This window comes from Uranotaenia lowii, chromosome 1 (genome assembly GCF_029784155.1).
Source record: "Uranotaenia lowii strain MFRU-FL chromosome 1, ASM2978415v1, whole genome shotgun sequence".
NCBI classification, from domain to species: domain Eukaryota; kingdom Metazoa; phylum Arthropoda; class Insecta; order Diptera; family Culicidae; genus Uranotaenia; species Uranotaenia lowii.
In genome coordinates, this window is record NC_073691.1 from 156,241,590 (window position 1) to 156,259,822 (window position 18,233).

General features: G+C 39.6%; 1 protein-coding gene across 1 annotated transcript in view; it reads left to right on the plus strand.

Moving 5' to 3' along the window:
* The window catches only part of LOC129740650 (peroxisomal carnitine O-octanoyltransferase), a 36,302-nt gene extending 24,624 nt beyond the window's left edge, over positions 1 to 11,678 (plus strand). Inside the window, exons 3-4 of the mRNA XM_055732396.1 lie at positions 10,772 to 11,205; positions 11,281 to 11,678. Coding sequence (XP_055588371.1) covers positions 10,772 to 11,205; positions 11,281 to 11,536 — 690 coding nt within the window. The 3' untranslated portion in view covers positions 11,537 to 11,678. The remainder of the gene's footprint in view (positions 1 to 10,771; positions 11,206 to 11,280) is intronic.
* The last annotated feature ends 6,555 nt before the right edge of the window (positions 11,679 to 18,233 follow it).

The window sequence follows — 18,233 nt, forward strand, 5'->3', positions numbered from 1 at the left end:
AGATTCACAACTGTACTGGGGTTTAGTTTATTTTATTATATTTAAATTGAGTTTTCGGAAAAAAAACAATGATATGAGTATATTCAATGAATGAATTTGTATTCTAAACACTTTTAATAATAAAATTACAATACAGCTCGGTCTATCCGTATGTTCCGAAAAAGAAAAACTTTTCATTGACCGTTATGATAGAAAGGATCTTAAAGGGTGGAACAAACAACCAAAACCCTAAACCGGATGTTGCTTGTTCCTTATTCTTGTTACCTTATCCAAAGAGGTATTTTGTTTCCCTCCAATCGAAAAGTATTGGATGAAAATAAAAGTAAACCGGTTCTGCTAAAGGAATGCTATAAATTCTGCTATTGATAATTTTCATGATTAAATGATAAACGATTTTATGGTTCGAAATTTTTTTTCAAATAACTGTTGCATCATGTAAATACTGCTTAAGCCTTTTTCAATATTAACATATTCAGTTAATGTACCTTCACCACCACTAACGAGCAGCGCTGAGCTGGAGCTTTGCTGCACTTGAGGATGACTAGCAATTGGACAGCATCACCTGCAGAATCCTTCAGGGACTCAATCCATTCCGGACAATCAACAGTCTGCAGTGGATCGAACTGATTCCCCAACCCACTCATCGGACTTATCGTCATGCTGCTCAGGCGCCTAACGTTGCGCCTATTTTCCTATTTCATCTCATCGGTCCCATCATTCAAAAGTACCAAAAACTTCATCTGATTTTCCCAAATGCTACCCATCAGATCCGGATAACTCGATTGGATCTTCTGGAGCAGCGATGGCAACAGACGGGGGTCCTCCTGAAGCAGCTTTTTCATCTCGATGAAGATCGAATGTTCCTGCAGGAGGGCGCTTCTCGGACGATGGAATGTAACGCCTCGCCATGTTACCATCCGATTCGATGACTTTCTGCTGCTTCTACATAGCTCTTGAAAGAAAAAAGTGTTGAATAAGCATAAATTTGTCATAAGTAATGCAAAATTAATGTTACTCACCGCTACCGACAAAGGTGGCACCGTCGTTTATAGGTCCAACTTCTTCCAGCTTTGCTTACCAGGCCGGAGCTCAGCCGGAAGATTTTGTTTCGATTCTATGAATTATATTTGCAAAAATCAAGGCGAAATCTTTGTCTAAGCAATATCTTGGTGATTTGCAAAACTTCGTGTTTTAAAAAAAATCAGAGCACCTGGCATCCCAGCCAGCCAGCAGCCAGCCGAACAGCCATCTGTCAAATTTCGGCTCCTCCTCCGCATCCAACCCTCGTCTACTTTTTGCCAAAGTGAGACCACCATATCTAGAAGCATCATGGTTATGCCCTTATCTCCCCTACACGTGATTTAAGTGATGAATACTTTTTTGCGACATCGTTGCTTCCAAAAAAAGATACTAACGGCATTGGCGTTTTTTACCGTTTTGTAACTTGAAGATATTTGAATAAGATACAGTACCGTTTTTGGGGGTCCAAATTATCAGATATCGATTAACAAATGCGTGTTCACTGTTAGACGTAAACTTTATTAATACTCATATTCTATGTACAACTATTGCTATTTATATTGCTATTCTATGTACAACTATTGCTATTTATACTGTTTGGTGTGTATGTGTGTGTGAGAGATTGGATGTGTCGTATACGCTATTGTACATGCAGTTGGTTGTATGTTATTGCTATTGTTGTTCCCTATTGTCTGCTTCCGTTGTCGACTGTCGTCTGCTGTTGTTGTTGTTGGTAGCCGGCTATTGTCTGTCGCCGGTAATTGCTGCTACCTGAAATTGCGTGTCGCTGATTGGCTGACGCAATTGTCGCGTCGCTGATTGGCCGGCGCAAGCGTCGTGCGTTCTGGATGTGGAATGTTCTCGATGAGAATGTTCTGGAACATTCGATGCGCTGACGTAAGAAGGGATCGGCGGTAAAGTACGCCACAGTACTCCCCCCTTAATGGTTCCAGAATTTGGATGGTATTTTGACCTGGCGTCCTGAACGGGTTCGAACTGCAGGAGTGCTGTCATCGGTGACATCCAAAGGCTGGGTTGAGTTGGTTGAAGATGTAGGCTCGTAGGGTACGATGAATGCGGCTTTCAGGCGATCAATTGAAATCGGCGAACGCTTGCCGTTGATGTCGATGATGAATACCTTTTTCTTCCGGCGAAGTACTCGGTATGGGCCATCAAAAGGTTGACTGAGTGGAGGTTTAATGGCACATACACAGAAAAAAATATGGACTATTACGTGTCATTGAAAATGGTTACCTTTAAAATAATTCAACCTGTAATTCAGGAATCACGTAATTTTCAATTGATTGGTTGAAAAGTAAATGTTAAATCATTTGATATTATAGCAAATGTCCTGTAACAAAAAGGAGCAGGACATGTACTGTAGTTTTACAGGTCGAAGCATTATTTTTAAGTGAGAGCATTATTTACAGGCTGGTTCCGTGCATATGAATGTAGTGTGTCTTCGCTGTTGCTGCCAAGTCACGTCAGGAAAAAAACACCGCACACACAAAATTTCTCGGCCTCAACTTAGCAAAAATATGCCATTACTTTTTGTTAGCAAATTTTTTTTTACTCCTGAGTTAGCACTTTCCCCAGTTTCCCATATTGTCGTGACTTTTGCTCAATTTGAGTTAAAAACACCCATTTTCTACTAACTTCAGCAATTGCATTAGCGAAGACTCAAACTTTTAGCCTGTTATCAAACCGTAGTAGTTTTTGTTTTGTTTTTCCGGATCGCGATCAAACTCGTTCCTTCAATCGTGTTTTCGGAGTGAATAATTGTCCAAATTGACCGATTTCGGACCACAATTTCCGGTTCTTCTGAATACTTTGCAGTACGAATTGTGTCTGGATCGATTAGTTCCGTTTCCGCCGGTTTGAAATGAAACTTTCCACTAAAAGAAGGATTGCTGTGGCATGCATTTTAAGTGGCCCAACGTCAAGGACATCCAGCAGTGCCGGAAGTGTCACAAGATTTGTTTGTTTTGCATATTATGGTAGCTGTGGGGGCAAACCTCCCAAAAATGGAACACAATTGAAAGAAAAAGATTTTGGATGGAGCTAAGCAGAGGTAAGTTTTTGCTTCATTATCAATTATAGCAAATTTTACATTTGATGTTATTTTTCAGGAAAGGATCAACATAAAAGAAACCAATCGCACCTTGAAGGCCTCGAAAAAGGAAGAAGCTCCTCCGGATGATGGTCCCACTATTCCAGCTAAAGGGTAACGCCCACTGGACTCCGCATACCGGCTTTTTTTCGTATTTTTCAACGGAGTAGGAAAAGTGAAACATTCGTGTGTTTTCGTAAGGGAATCCGGAAATGAGGTAAGTGTATTTTAATGTTAATAAGTGCCCTTTGATTGAAATTATGAAAAAGGATGATGCTTTCTGGCAAAGAATAAAACTTTTCTGCACCTTAAAGGCAACTTTAAGAATTTCCATTTTCAAACAGTGACGTAGTTAGAACTGCAAATTAGACCAATTGAAATTGAAAGAATCGATACAATTAAACTAATGAAAGTAAACATTTTTATTCTAAATTGAATTTTAAGTTTGAAATTGCAACATTTTTTTTCCCTTAGTTCATTCGGCTGACAGACTGAAGCATTTGACGAAATGTGCTCAATCGTACCTCTACGATGATGACGTAGGCGCCAATTATACAGGAGGCAAGGCAAGGAATGCAGCTGCTTTGAGGTTAATCTGCCAGTTAAAAAAATGGAAACAGACCGAAGAAAATGCCGATTCTAACTAATTCGATTAGTGATCATAGTAACTTCGGAAGCTTAACCCGATTCAGGTAATATGAACGTAAACAAAATTATTTTATTAAAAACTCACAACACGACAAAACTAGCATGTGTAACGTGGGGGAATCAATTGGGAATGGTTGAAAAATAAAATTCTAGCCGGACTTATTCATTAAAATATTCTAGACCTGTTTTTATTTTAATTCCCCCGGTTTTCACCGCAGAAATTTCATGAAAACAGTTTTATCATGTTTGAAGAAACGAGTCGGGCTGGAATTTAATCTTTAAACCATTCTCCATCGATTCCACTAGGTTACAAAAGTTTCGTCGCGTTGTTGAGCTATTGACGAAATAGCTTTTTCACGTGAAGTGTAAATGGGACTTTACTTGTTACTATTCAAATCTTATAAATAGTCGCTAGCAATAATTTTGGGAAGGATATTAAACATAATTAGCATTATCTTGAATTGAGTGTTAATCAAATTCGATATAAAATATTGAGTCCGACTTATTATTTTCTGGATCAGAATCATGTAATTTATGTTTCATACTCGATTTAAATCAGCGAGGCTAGGGATCCGGGAGTGCCGGTAAAACTTTGGCATTTCATTTTATAAACTTAAAAAAGGTAAATCTTAATATAACAATTTTTTACAAAATTTCAGCTCAGCTCTTTGGTCTGGCCTTTATTCCGCCTCTCGGTTTGCTTTCAGCAATGGCATGATCGTCGCCAAGATTTGGATGAAATCGGACCTCGTCGTATCAAGCGTGCTAGTAAAATGATGTAAGTTCTAAATTCGTTAATTATCTATTAAATTTTATTCTAACTCTAACCATGCATTTATTTTTACAGAACGGTATCGGCCTTACACCCAGAACTACCAACGAGTTGATTTCACTCGCAATAACGCCGTTCCTGCCGGCATGAAAACTGGCACATAGTATGTCAGCTGGGCTCCGGATACCATCATACAATGTTGATACCGAGGCACATCGAATATAATTGTTACGGTGCGAAAGAAACAAAAACATTCTTGTTGCAGTTTTTCTGAGTAAATAAGTCAAAGTAATTCAAATCCAATTTGTTAAGCTTTTTAAAGAGAAAAAACGGTATACGAATTCAATTTGGTTTATTCATTAATGAAATTTCACTGTATTATAATAAATCGAAACAATTAAATTACGTGCAAATTGTTTTACTGGTCCCTTGAAATTACAGGTCGCTTGCATTTACAGGTTGCTTGCAATTACAGATCGCTTGCAATTAAAGGTCGCTTGATATTACAGGCCTGTAATTTTAAACTATCCTGTGAATTGCCATGTCCTCGACCTGTAAAATTAAGGTAAATGTCCTGCTCCTTTTTGTTACAGGACATTTACTGTAATTTTACAGAAAATAATTTTTTCTGTGTACCTTGACGAAGACGTGGCTGCAGGTTTGCAGATCCTTTTGGATGAAGGTGGCATTCTTGGCGTGGTTGGTCGTAGGCGTTGGTTGCAGCTTATTCATGGCTTTTTTCAGGTCGGCCACGAATTCCGATGACGGTTGTTTCAGTTGATTTTCGACGAAGAAGTCACCTGGCAAACGCAATGAAGTGCCATAGGTGAGATCAGCGATCGTCGCTTGGAGGTCTTCCTTGAGGGCGGTTCTCATTCCGAGGAGCACGAGTGGTAGCGACTCTGTCCACCTAGCGTTTTGGTGACACATAATCGCTGCTTTTAGTTGGCGATGAGTCCTCTCGATTTGCCCATTTGCCTGGGGATGGTATGGCGTTGTGCGAAGATGCGTTATTCCAAGTAAAGTGTTCAGCTCACGGAAGAGCTCCGACTCGAATTGACGACCAAGATCAGTCGTCACGTTGACTGGTACTCCGAACCTTGAGATCCAGCCGTTAACGAATGCTCGAGCGACGGTGATGGCAGTCATATTTGGGATTGGTATGACTTCTGGCCAACGGGTGAATTTGTCTATCATCGTGAGGCAATAGGCATTTCCTTCCGATGGAGGTAGAGGTCCAATGAGGTCCATATGAACGTGTGCAAAACGATCCGATGGGGTTTGAATTTGCACAACTGGCGTTTTGTTGTACCGGTGTACCTTAGATTTCTGGCAGGGCAGGCAATGTGTGACAAAAATTTTGCAATCTCGACGAATCGATGGCCAAACATATCGATCACTGACAAGTCGTGTCGTTGATCGTATGCCTGGATGCGAATTATTGTGAAGCTTCCTGATGATGGCTTGCCGAGATTCCTTCGGAACAAACGGTCTGATGGCTTCGGTGGAAATGTCACAGTAGATCGGTTGTGAGCATAAAGGCGACTTGAGCTTCTTCAGCAGTAAGCTAGTATTTGCTGGAGGGGATCGCAAATACTGCTGTAGCTCGGGATCGGTTTCCTGCTGGGTGGCCATTTGCTCGAAGTCAATTGTTTCGCTAGTGGTCGAGATGGTTTCAATTCGGCTGAGCATATCGGCAACCTTGTTCGACTCACCGGGAACGTGCCGAATATCCGTCGTATACTCGCTAATGAAACCTAGATGACGAGTTTGGGTTGGTGTCGATTTTTCAGGGCGCTGATGAAAGGCGTGAGTGAGTGGCTTGTGGTCGGTGTAGATGCAGAACTCACGTCCAATGAGGGTGTCCTTGAAGTACTTGACCGCTTCGTACATTGCGTAGAGCTCACGATCGTATGTACTTGCCTTTCGTTGGGCTTCCTTCAATTTGCGGGAAAAGAATGTGAGGGGCTGGCATCCTTTTTCGGTGATTTGGTGCAGAACAGCGCCAATTGCTGTTCCTGAAGCATCGACGTCTAATGCTAATTTCGCTTGGGCCGATGGGTGAGCGAGTTGAGTAGCATTAGCTAGAGCTGTTTTGCACTGTTGGAATGCTGCGAGGGTGATCTCGTTCCATTGCAGAGGTGTTTGGTCGTTTCGGATGTTACCGGTAATCATTTGCTGGAGCAACTGTTGCTGGGCGGCAGCGCCGGGTATGAAACGACGATAGAAATTTATTGTTCCTAAAAATCGCTTCATCTGCCGGGCAGTCGTGGGTTGAGGATAATTTAGCACAGCTTCGACCTTGCTCGGGTTTGGTTTGATGCCCTCGGGAGTGATGAGATGACCCAGGAATTTCACCTCAGATTTCCCGATTTGGCATTTGCTGGCGTTGATGGTCAGGTTGTTTTCCCTCAGGATCTGGAATACTTGACGCAGATGCCGTTTATGCTCTTCGATGCTGGCGGAGGCGATGCATAAGTCGTCGACGTACGGGAAAACATATTCCAGGTGGCCCAGAATCTGATGGAGGTGCCTCTGGAGAGTTTGACCGGCGTTACGCAATCCAAATGTCATGAATTTGAACTCGAAAAGGCCAAACGGGGTCGTAATTGCGGTCTTCGGTACGTCTTCCGGTGCTACGGGAATTTGGTGGTAGGCACGTTGTAGATCAATGCATGAGAAAATGCATTTTCCATAGAGGATGTTGGAAAAGTCCTGGATATGTGGCACTGGGTAACGATCGGGAACGGTAATGGCGTTAAGGTTCCGATAGTCACCACACGGTCTCCATTTGCCATTGGATTTGCGTACCATGTGTAGAGGACTGGCCCAGGAACTTTTCGACGGTTGGCATATTCCCTGCTCCATGAGGAAACGGAATTCCTCTTTGGCTTCCTTCAGCTTGTCGGGTGGCAACCGGCGGGGGCGACAGAAAACTGGTTGGCCTGTCGTAATGATCTGATGGACGGTGTTCGACTTGGTCGGGTGATGGTTCATATTCAGGATGGTGATGTCTTGGAATTCCTTCAGGATGTCTGAGAAGGGCGAGTTCACATCAAATGTGGTTATCGTCGGCTCGGAGGCAGCGTTGATGTTGTTCACTTGCAGGTTGGTGAGGTTGTCAATCAGCTTGTTGCGTTTCAGATCCACCAGAAGATCAAAGTGCTTCAAAAAATCAGCTCCAATGATCGGGGATTTCACATCGGCGATAGTGAAAATCCACACAAATGGTCGGCGGAGTCCGATGTCCAATTGCAACCGCTTGGTGCCATAAGTTTGTATGGGGCTGCCATTTGCTGCGTAGAGACGATGAGACGGTGAAGGATGAAGCTGTTCTCGTGGTGTCGGTGGTAGCACGGAAATATCAGCACCAGTGTCGATTAGAAACTGTTGTGCTGATTGCTGATCATGCACGTGGATACGCAAGATGTCCTTGTTGAGTTCGATGCTGGATACATCGGCTTGTGCTGGTTCGAAGGAGGCTTCGGATGGTTGCGTGCAATCAGGTGATTGCACGGAAATTAATTTTTTGCAGGCCGGGTGTACACATTCAACTTGCCGTCGTAGAATATACACGGCACGTTGGCGTTGTCTCCTCTCTACTTCTCGCACTTCTCAGCCTGGGCGCCATGTCGGTAGTGGAACCAACATATCCATCGGCGGGAGCTTGTTGACCGGGAGGGCGTTTGTGAGCGACGGTTTGAAGATCGGGTTTGATCTCGGTATGTTGGCTGCTCACGACTGCGGGATTTTCCACCAAGCACCTGATCGAGACGGCGAGAAAGTGCCTCGATGCGTTGTTCCAATGCGGACGGTTCGACGGAGTGAACGGATGGCGGATCACTCCTCGGGACTTCCAAAATCTTGTCGGCAACTTTCGCTTGTTCGTCCAATGAGGCGGTTGGCATCGCTGCGATGATGGAACGCACTGTGACTGGCAGTGCACGGAGCCACAAGTTGGAAAGAACGTTGTACGAACACCCGTCACCACCCAGGCGGCGCATTTCCGAAAGAAGAACGCTCGGCTTCTGGTCACCTAGAATCATTCCGGAAAGCAAACTCGTTAGTCGCTGGTTATCAGAGAGGCGGAAATGCGAAATCACGGCGGATTTCAGTGTTTCGTATTTGTCGTTGTTCGCAAATTCGGTGCATTGTGCAATTGTGGTATGCACAAATTTACATCGGGGCCCAAGAGCAACAATCACGGTGTGAAATTTATTCCTGTCGCTCCTGACACAATTCACGCTAAACGCGGCTTCCAGACACAAGAACCAAGTTTCGATGTCGTCTGGATCGAATGCAGGATAACTGACTTTAGAAATCAGCACCGGTTCCGCTGCTAGTGAATGTTCACTTTTCACGTCGTTTTGGGCCATGGTTCCACTGTTGGTTTTTTCACTAATATCACTGATCCTCAGAAAGGTTTTTTTTTCACTATATGTACTGGTTTACTGATGCCACGGTTGGTTCTTTTTCGATCACGTCGGGGTCACCAAAATTTGGGGGTCCAAATTATCAGATATCGATTAACAAATGCGTGTTCACTGTTAGACGTAAACTTTATTAATACTCATATTCTATGTACAACTATTGCTATTTATACTGTTTGGTGTGTATGTGTGTGTGAGAGATTGGATGTGTCGTATACGCTATTGTACATGCAGTTGGTTGTATGTTATTGCTATTGTTGTTCCCTATTGTCTGCTTCCGTTGTCGACTGTCGTCTGCTGTTGTTGTTGTTGGTAGCCGGCTATTGTCTGTCGCCGGTAATTGCTGCTACCTGAAATTGCGTGTCGCTGATTGGCTGACGCAATTGTCGCGTCGCTGATTGGCCGGCGCAAGCGTCGTGCGTTCTGGATGTGGAATGTTCTCGATGAGAATGTTCTGGAACATTCGATGCGCTGACGTAAGAAGGGATCGGCGGTAAAGTACGCCACACGTTCATAATTGTATAGAAATTGAAAGTACGCTCACTGTCACTTCGACTTTGAACTTCCATTACTTTTTACTCTGATGATATTTTTGATCGAATTTTCTGCGTAAGATAGATCAAGTATCACACTAATAAATTACAAAATTTGAAAAGTTCTATCAATGTGATCACGGGGTACAAAATTTCAAGCATGAACCTGAAAAGGCGATTTCTTTAGAATTTTGGACGATTCATGAGAACAATATCGTTTCCATCCACAAATCAGTCAAAAAATGTCTGGCAGAAGCAATAAAGGATAGAAAAATAGAATAAATGATCAATTGAATTAATTGAAATAGATTTATTGTTTGTTGAACGTGAAATATGACTTTCTTATGGAAACATTCGTCCAAAATTCTGAAGAAATTGCATTTTTAGGTTCATGCCTGAAATATTGTACCTCGCGTAACTTTTGATCCCAACGTTAGAACTTTTTTAAAAACTTCAGACACGGTTACTTTGTATTTGAACAATCACTCTGCAAAATTTAAATTTAAAGCGTAGAGAAATTTCTAAGATATTGCAGTTTGAATAGTTTAAGTTCAAAATGTACGATTTTCGTAGAATTACTGTATCCCAGGCCACACAAACATTAGGAAGCTCGAATTTTGTGATATATAAGTGTGATAATTGATCTATCTTACGCAAAAAACTTGATCAAATAATATCATCAGAGTAAACAGTTATGGAAGTTTAAAGTCGAAGTGACAGTGCGCGTGCATCCAATTTCTATACAATTATGAACGGTACTGTATCTACGAATTTCGGCAATAGAATTATTGATTAACGAAATTCGGGGAAAAATAATGGACGAAAAAGTCATCATTACATATTCCGAAGAAAAAAAAATTCGGATCTCTTAGATTCCCGATTACTGTGTATTAGGGTGGCAACGGACGTGTGGGAAAAAGCCAAATGACTTATAAATGTATGCTTCGTCGAGATCGGGCGTTATCTCGAAGAAAAAAAAAATTTAGCCATAAGAAGGCTCGGTTCCGCAGAAGGAACAAAAATGATGTTTGTTTTCTCAGAACCAAATATCCAATATTCCCATAAAAACATAGAAGTCCAAATTTACTAATGTAAACGTTACTTAAAAATTCTGCAAAAAAATTATGAATGATTTTATTATCGATACAAAGCTTTTAAGAACCTTTTAAGAAGGTTTGAGAAATTCAAAAAAGATTCCTAATTGACTCAGTCTAACAACATATACATAGGTACAATACAATCTCTACTGTATTTTCAGCAAAACTGTGTCATAGTGACGGTTGACCAGTTCACCGGTTACGGCAAGGAATACATGAAGTCTAAAAAGATTCATCCGGATTCGTGGGTACAGACGGCCTTGCTTCTGGCTTACTACAGACTTCACGGAACTTTTGCGCCCACCTACGAGACGGCTATGATGCGCCAGTACTACAAGGGACGGACGGAAACATGCCGGTCATGTAGCATTGAAACGGTGAACTTCATCGAAGCCATGCAACAACATTCCAAAGAAAGTTCCGGCGCCACCAAGGCAAAGTTGTTCCGAACCGCGGCCTATCGACAGACGGAATTAATGAACGAAGCTAGGAAGGGAAACGGCATCGATCGGCACCTTTTCGGCCTCTGGTGTATGGCCTACGACCAGGGCCTGCCGATTCCGGAACTTTACGATGATCCCTTGTACAGTAAGAGGTAAGGGTCACATTTTAACGTTTATTTCCTAGTAGGTGTTCAAGTTCTAATGCACTTTTTTTCACTTCATTGTAGTGGTGGCGGAGGAAACTTTATCCTGTCGACAAGTACCCTCGGTTTCACCATCAATTGCGGGTTCGTGGCCCCGATGTGCATGGATGGGTACGGGTGTTTCTACTCGATGCTAACGGACAACGTATGGTCCATTATGACGGCTTACAAGGATTCGGAAGTGACCAGTTGTCACAAGCTGGTAGCTGCCTTCCATCAGGCCATGGAGGACATCCGATCGTTAATGGAGGCCGAGGATGTGTCGTCGAACAAACTTTAGAAATCAAATAGAGATTAGGTCATTATTGGTATGTTTTATTGGCGACTGACAACGGTATTAGGTGATTATTATGTTATGATTGTGCTTTGTGTCCGAGATTCTGTAAATAAAGAAGCTTTTTTTAATTTGCTATTTCAAAACACATCCGCCGTTTGAAAATGTTCCAGACGAAAGCCTGATTTATAGAGTTCGATGCGTGACATTTATTGTGACTGGGAGGTTTAATGTGCTGACACATGCAATAACGTATTGTTGCGTAATTGGATTTTGCAGCTCCGGTGCGAAATATGGCATATTTTGAATCAATAATGAACATCAAACTCAGTCCAAACCCTTCCGCCGCCTAATGCTTCGATTCAGAAACCGGGGCATGATTGCACATCCATAAGGAAAACCACAAAATAATGGGAACACTATTTGACCCTTGGTGAATGGGCATTTATTTGAATATTGTTCTGGGGTAGTGAATCAGTATTGTAGTTGCATTGGGTAAGTAGTTGGTTGAGCTCAATCTTTTTTGGAAATGACACAATGTGCTCACATGTGAAAGATTTCGCCTTTAATTTGAAACACTTTACTTTATAAGCTTTTCCAAGATTTAATCCTTCTTTAAACATGAACGTACCATCAAATGCACTTAAACTTCTCTGTGCTTCAACTAATGTAATTGCTTGATTGTCTAGAGAGCAAATAGGTGAACTGAAAATCATTTGAGGTACACAAATGCCTTCACACTAAGGAGTGTATTCGAAAAAGGCAACACTTTGTTTTGTGAATAATAGCAAATATTGCATGGATGGAAATTGATGATATTTTCAGTGTGCCTAGCAATGTAATGTTTACTTGTGTTTATTTTTGTAAAGTTCTGTCAAGTGGCTTTTGAGATAGCGTCCAATGAAGAAGTTTTTTGACTTTTATTTTTGGGCACCATGTGCGCCATCTATAATACTTACTATGCACCATCCTTTTTCCAAAGCAAGGAAATTTATGATTACGTTTTCTATTTTCTGAAGCTTGACCTTAAAATTACTCAAAATTATTGAATTTGGTCGAAGTTTTGACAAATTGAGTCAATTGTCCTGCTTCGGCACAAAAAACAACACATTTTACTTTTTATCACTCTACCACAGTTTTCGCTTAATGGCACGTTTAAAGATACAACCAAAACAGAGTATGAAACACTGACTGATTTGCTGCTTCCACAGATCGTCACCCTTCTCAAGTTCTTGAGATCAATTTTTTTTTAAATTTTTCTCCTTGTTTATCTCCGAAAGTTTAAGAGTTCGTGTTGCTGATAATTACGAAAATTCTCAAAATATCTCCCCACTTGTGGGACAAATGTTTTACGTACGATTTGACCACCGTATTCTGTTTATTTAACCGGGGGACAGCTTTTCTACTTTGTAGAAATGATTCAGGTCAGTTTATTAGACAGCTAGATGAACCAGTTAGAAAAAATCAACTTTTTATCACTACCCGTATTGAAATTTTCGGATTGCGCTTGCTAAAACCTCTCACATTCATTAACTTCATAGAATCGCTTCTCTTTAATTCCAATTTTAGCTCACCATTAAATCCTCTAGGGCTCCTTAAACGACTTAAAATACACGGAAAATTAAAAAAGGTAAAATTTACCGAGATATCAACGCTCGTGAATGCCAAAAAGGTAACTTCTACTTCTTCGAGGTGAAACTCACCTCACAGCGAGGTAAAAAATCGAAGTTGAAAAAAAGGTGTAATTCACCGAGAAAAAAGGTGAATCCAAATAAGATAACACTTACCTCGTAGTGAGGTGAATTTGACCTGGATTGAGCTAAACAAAACGGTACAATTCATCTCGAAAAAAGTAACTATTTGCGTAGAGAAATGAATCCAACTTAGATGAAATTTCAGGGACTAGATAAGGGAAAATTGATGTTGAAAAACATGCGAAAAAAATTCGCCTTGTCTCCCGGTGAGACTTGAACCCACATCTTGCGCCTCTCCGGGGCCCATGTATTAACATTCTACTACAGGAGACCAACCTGGCGTATGAATATTATACTGGTTGAGTGTCGATGTCTATCGGAATGAAGGGAATAGTTCTCCCATGTGATCATAATCATTTTTCCTGGTCTATTTCTATTCCCATCTTTTCATCTTACGGTAGTTGGACTCAAATTTGGATATTTTAGGCACGGCAAGATTTGCATTGCCTTCTCATATACTGCACGGGTTGTCAGTTATGATGAGAAATGATGCGTTTGCCGTATTTGGATATCCAACCAAATTCGGTGTTTGGCACCGCCTTATTTTCTATTTTTAAACTGTGACCCAAAGATGGGTCTTGACTCAAACATTCAGTCAGCGAAACTTTTTTTGTAGAGAAATGAATCCAACTTAGATGAAATTTCAGGGACTAGATAAGGGAAAATTGATGTTGAAAAACATGCGAAAAAAAACTATTTGCCGAATCCGTTTATTGAGATTAAGCCAAAGCTGTTTTGTCGTTCAGAAGGGAAGTTTTGCTTTGTGCCCAATATAAGAAAATCGGAACAGAATGGTAAGTATTCTCTTAGATATTATTTAGTTTTGCTGATTCTCGTCATAATACTTTGCTTTTGTTTCATCCAAGCTTCGAGGTGTATTCCTCTTCATCCTCCAGATATCATTCCGGAAAAGCCTCGCCTGACCGGATTAGTCGAACGGAGAAGGGCATGAAAGTGTTAACGCAGTGCAGGAGGATTCAGAGGCCATTATGGCGCGGAAGAACGCGAAGCCGAATTGCTACGAGCCTGGCAAAAAAGGACTTTCTTCAATAATTTTTTCAAACACGGTGAATCATTTCAAAAATAAATAATAGGTAAATATCCCTGTTTATTTCAAATAAATATAAATTTTTGATTGAATTTTGTTTGTATTTTTATTGAAGAAACCAATAAAACCAACTAGCATTTATATCAATGAATGGAAAAACGGTATTATTTACTATTTTGCTAGGTGAATGCGAAAAAGGTAAAATTTACCTTTTTGCTAGGTGAATGAAAAAAAAAGTAAAATTTACCTCGAAAGAGGAGTGGAAAAAAATCACCTCGCAAAAAGGTAAATTGTATGAACTTTGTTGATTTCGATCTGTTCCTGGGGATTTTTTTTTCGATCCAGCCCCAAAAAAAAAGGTCAATTAGTTTCTGTATTGAGCGTTATCTCAAAAACAATTTGACAGATTGTCACCAAATTTAGCACACGTACACATTACATTACTAGGCGACTCTACTTAATATTTCATCAATTTCAATCCATGCATTCAAAAGTTGTTCACGAAACAAAGTGTTGCATTTTATTCGAATACACTCTTTACTGTCTAAGACGCTCTCAGCCTTGGCCTCTGTTGCTAATGTTGACTCGTTTTAGTTCCTGAAGTTGGCATTCTGTTTATCTTTGTCCTCACGACCTTAAAATTTTCACTGATCAATTCAGACGTTGCAAATTTAAGCATTGCAAATTTTGCCAATTTCGTTGAGGGAGGTATTTCATATCATTAAAAAAATCCTCCAGTTTCGGAAGAAAAATATATTTTTTCAAGTGCCGTGCGGGGCAATATAACACGAAGCGTACTTTAAAGTCATCATAACTCGTAAGAACAAAATCGGAAAAATCTGAAATTTGAAACTATTGTGGGAAGCCGCAAAATACACAATCTGTAGTTCCAGATAAGTTCCGGTAACCACCGGAAATGGCAACGTGAAAATAAAAAACCGATAATATGCCGTTCGGGTTAAATTGATCGGAGCTCTTTTTATCGTTCCCATGGCCACAAATGTTGACCGATTTTGATGATATTATATTTATTTTTTTTGGTAATTTAATCTAATTTCTTCTATTTACATATACATATAAAAACAAATGTTTGCCTGTCTGTTCCCTGTACACACGAAAGCTACTGAACCGATCAATTCGAAATTTGGTATGTATGAGTTTTTGGAGTCGAGGATGGTTTCTAAAATACTTTTAAACCGCTCCGGCTTAAAGGAGGGAGAGTAGGGGCTCCTATACAAAATCAATAAAAATTTGACACAATTCGAACAATTTACAGAAACTACTAAACCGATCAAGGTGAAATTCGGTGTGTACCCGTATCGAAGATCGGTAATCGTTTCTAAAATACTTTCGAAACCCCTCCAAACTGAGGGATGAGGAAGGGCTCCCATACAAAGTTAATAAAAATATGATACAATTCGAACAATATCCGGGATCTACTGAACTGATCAACGTGAAATTATGCGTGTAGTCCTTTTACTAGACCGGGAATGGTTTGCAAAGCTTAGTTCTTTTAGAAATGGGACACTTTCTTTTGCTGATAGCTTATTTACTAGTAATCGGACATTCAAAATTTTGACAGCATTTTGTTGCCTGTTAAAAGTACTGTCAGACATATTTTTTCATAATTTTAAATTTACGCCTTTCCGAGATATTCACAATGCAAGTCAAAAAGTAAAAAAACATTTTGCACAATTTCCTTAAAAATCTATTATTTTCAAATTTATAGTTGACAAAACCTTTGATTATTTAAAGATTTACTGTGTAAGAGTATTGGAAAAGAATGCAAACACTGTCAAAAATGTCCACAAAGTTCAAATCAAGCATTGGAGTGAAGCACATGATCGGCAATAACGGTTTAGGGTCATCAGGGAAGTCAAGGCTCATACCAGAATGTTTAATTTTTAGTAAGCGAAAAACTAAGTGTAGATTACTGAAATGTAAAAAAAATTACTCCGATAACGGCAAAGTGTTGGCTAGTTATGAGTCATCCAAACCTAACATCAAACAACGAGTTTTTGCTAGTTCCAGAGTTCGTAAACTGTAGGGGAGAGTGGGGATACTTGATCCCCTTTTTTTATTTTCACCATATCTTTTTGGAAAAATTTAGCAACTCACCGTCTTTGACATTTTCTGACAGCTTGTAACTTCAAGTTTCTATGCTCCAAAAATTAGAACGATACTTGAACCCGTTGAAGAACTATAAGCATTTTCGTGGGAGTAAAAAAATTGCGATTTTTCTGAAGTTAGGGGAGACTTGATCCCCTATTGAAGGAGGCTTAATCTTTTATTCAGGAAGCCCTAATCCTTGTATAAAAATCAAACAAAACCCCAAGATAGAATGTTAATTGACTATTTTGGCCATGATTGTTCTCATTTCACAATTTATAGCAGACATAAAAAGAAAATTCTATAACTTTGTCTCAACGCTAAAAACATTGCCTACTTAAAGGCGCTATTTTTTATAATTAAGAGAAAATTAATTATTTTTGCTCTTTTCTTCAGACAATTGTTTGATAAATATTAGTTTTTGGATAAATATTAGTAATTTCGTAATCAGCAATCATAACGATCAATTCAGAAGAAGAATATGCCATTTGGAAGGGGGATCAATTGTACCCAACTCTAGGGGATCAATTGTACCCTTAATCAACATTTTAGAAAACTTTTTCTGAAAAAAGTTGAGAGTTTTCCATTGCTTTGAAAATGTGGCATTATGGAGTTCATTTTACGCTCGAACGATTGATACATTGGAACAAATATTTTTTTTATAATTTTCCCATGTATAGAACATTTTAAAGTGATGAAAAAAGATCTACAAGTTACATTTTGTGAAATTTTTCAAACAAAGTTCAATTACTCAAATAATTATTTTGTTAAAATTATTTAAACTACAAGCATTGTTATTTTGCTCATTTTGGCACATTTTTCTAGAACATTTGATCTTTGTAAGACATTCCAGTTTCGAGATATAGCTAAGGAATCAATTTTCCCAGGGGTCAAGTATCCTCATTCTCCCCTATAGCTGGAAAAGAGGCATTGAGACAGATGATTTCTGAAGGACGATGAAACTTATGAAAAACCCTATTTCAAACAAATTCCAGCGTTTGAATCCTTCAACATGTCTGCTTCTGGTAAAACTAGCAAATTAAAGTTTGTATTTGCTGGTTGTTTTGTATAAAATATTATGATTTGCCAAGATTCTGCTCCTGTGGAAAAGTACAACAATTTTCAAAACGAAAGTATTGGTTTTTGCTGTTTCAAAAAGCCAAAACAGCGTTATCTTGTATGTTCCCTTCACAATCTACGATAACCAATTTTTCTTTAAGTTCAATCTCATAATGGTTTTACTTCGTTATTGTCAGATTTTTCCTGCAGAAATTCCATTTGAAACGCTTTTGAATGACTCAAAAATAATCAAGTTTTTTTTAAAATTTTGAAACAGCTGTATCCACAAAATTGCGTTTAGTCCCTTCATAAAGAGAAGTATTGGTCCGAAAACTAGCATAAATTGAAGGAGGAGGATGCAGCCACCTAAAATACAGATTAGACGAATTATAAGTTAAAAAAAAACTGATCAAAATCATGACTGAAAAAGCGGGCGCGGGCCGATGGGGGATACCAAGCATAAAGTACAAAAAACGATAAATATTTTTTTTCAAATTTTTTCATTAATTATCATAAAATAACCTTCATTTCCTCCAGAGAAAGTATTTCGATCAAGCGAATGGTTTTTGAGATACACGCATTTGTAACTGTCTCATTTCTAAATGCACTAAGCTTTAGAATACTTCAGCTTCCTCTAAATTAGAGAAGAGAGGGCTCCCATACAAAATTTTAAAAAAAATTGACACAATTCGAACAATTTTCGGAAACTACTGAACTGATCAACATGGAATTT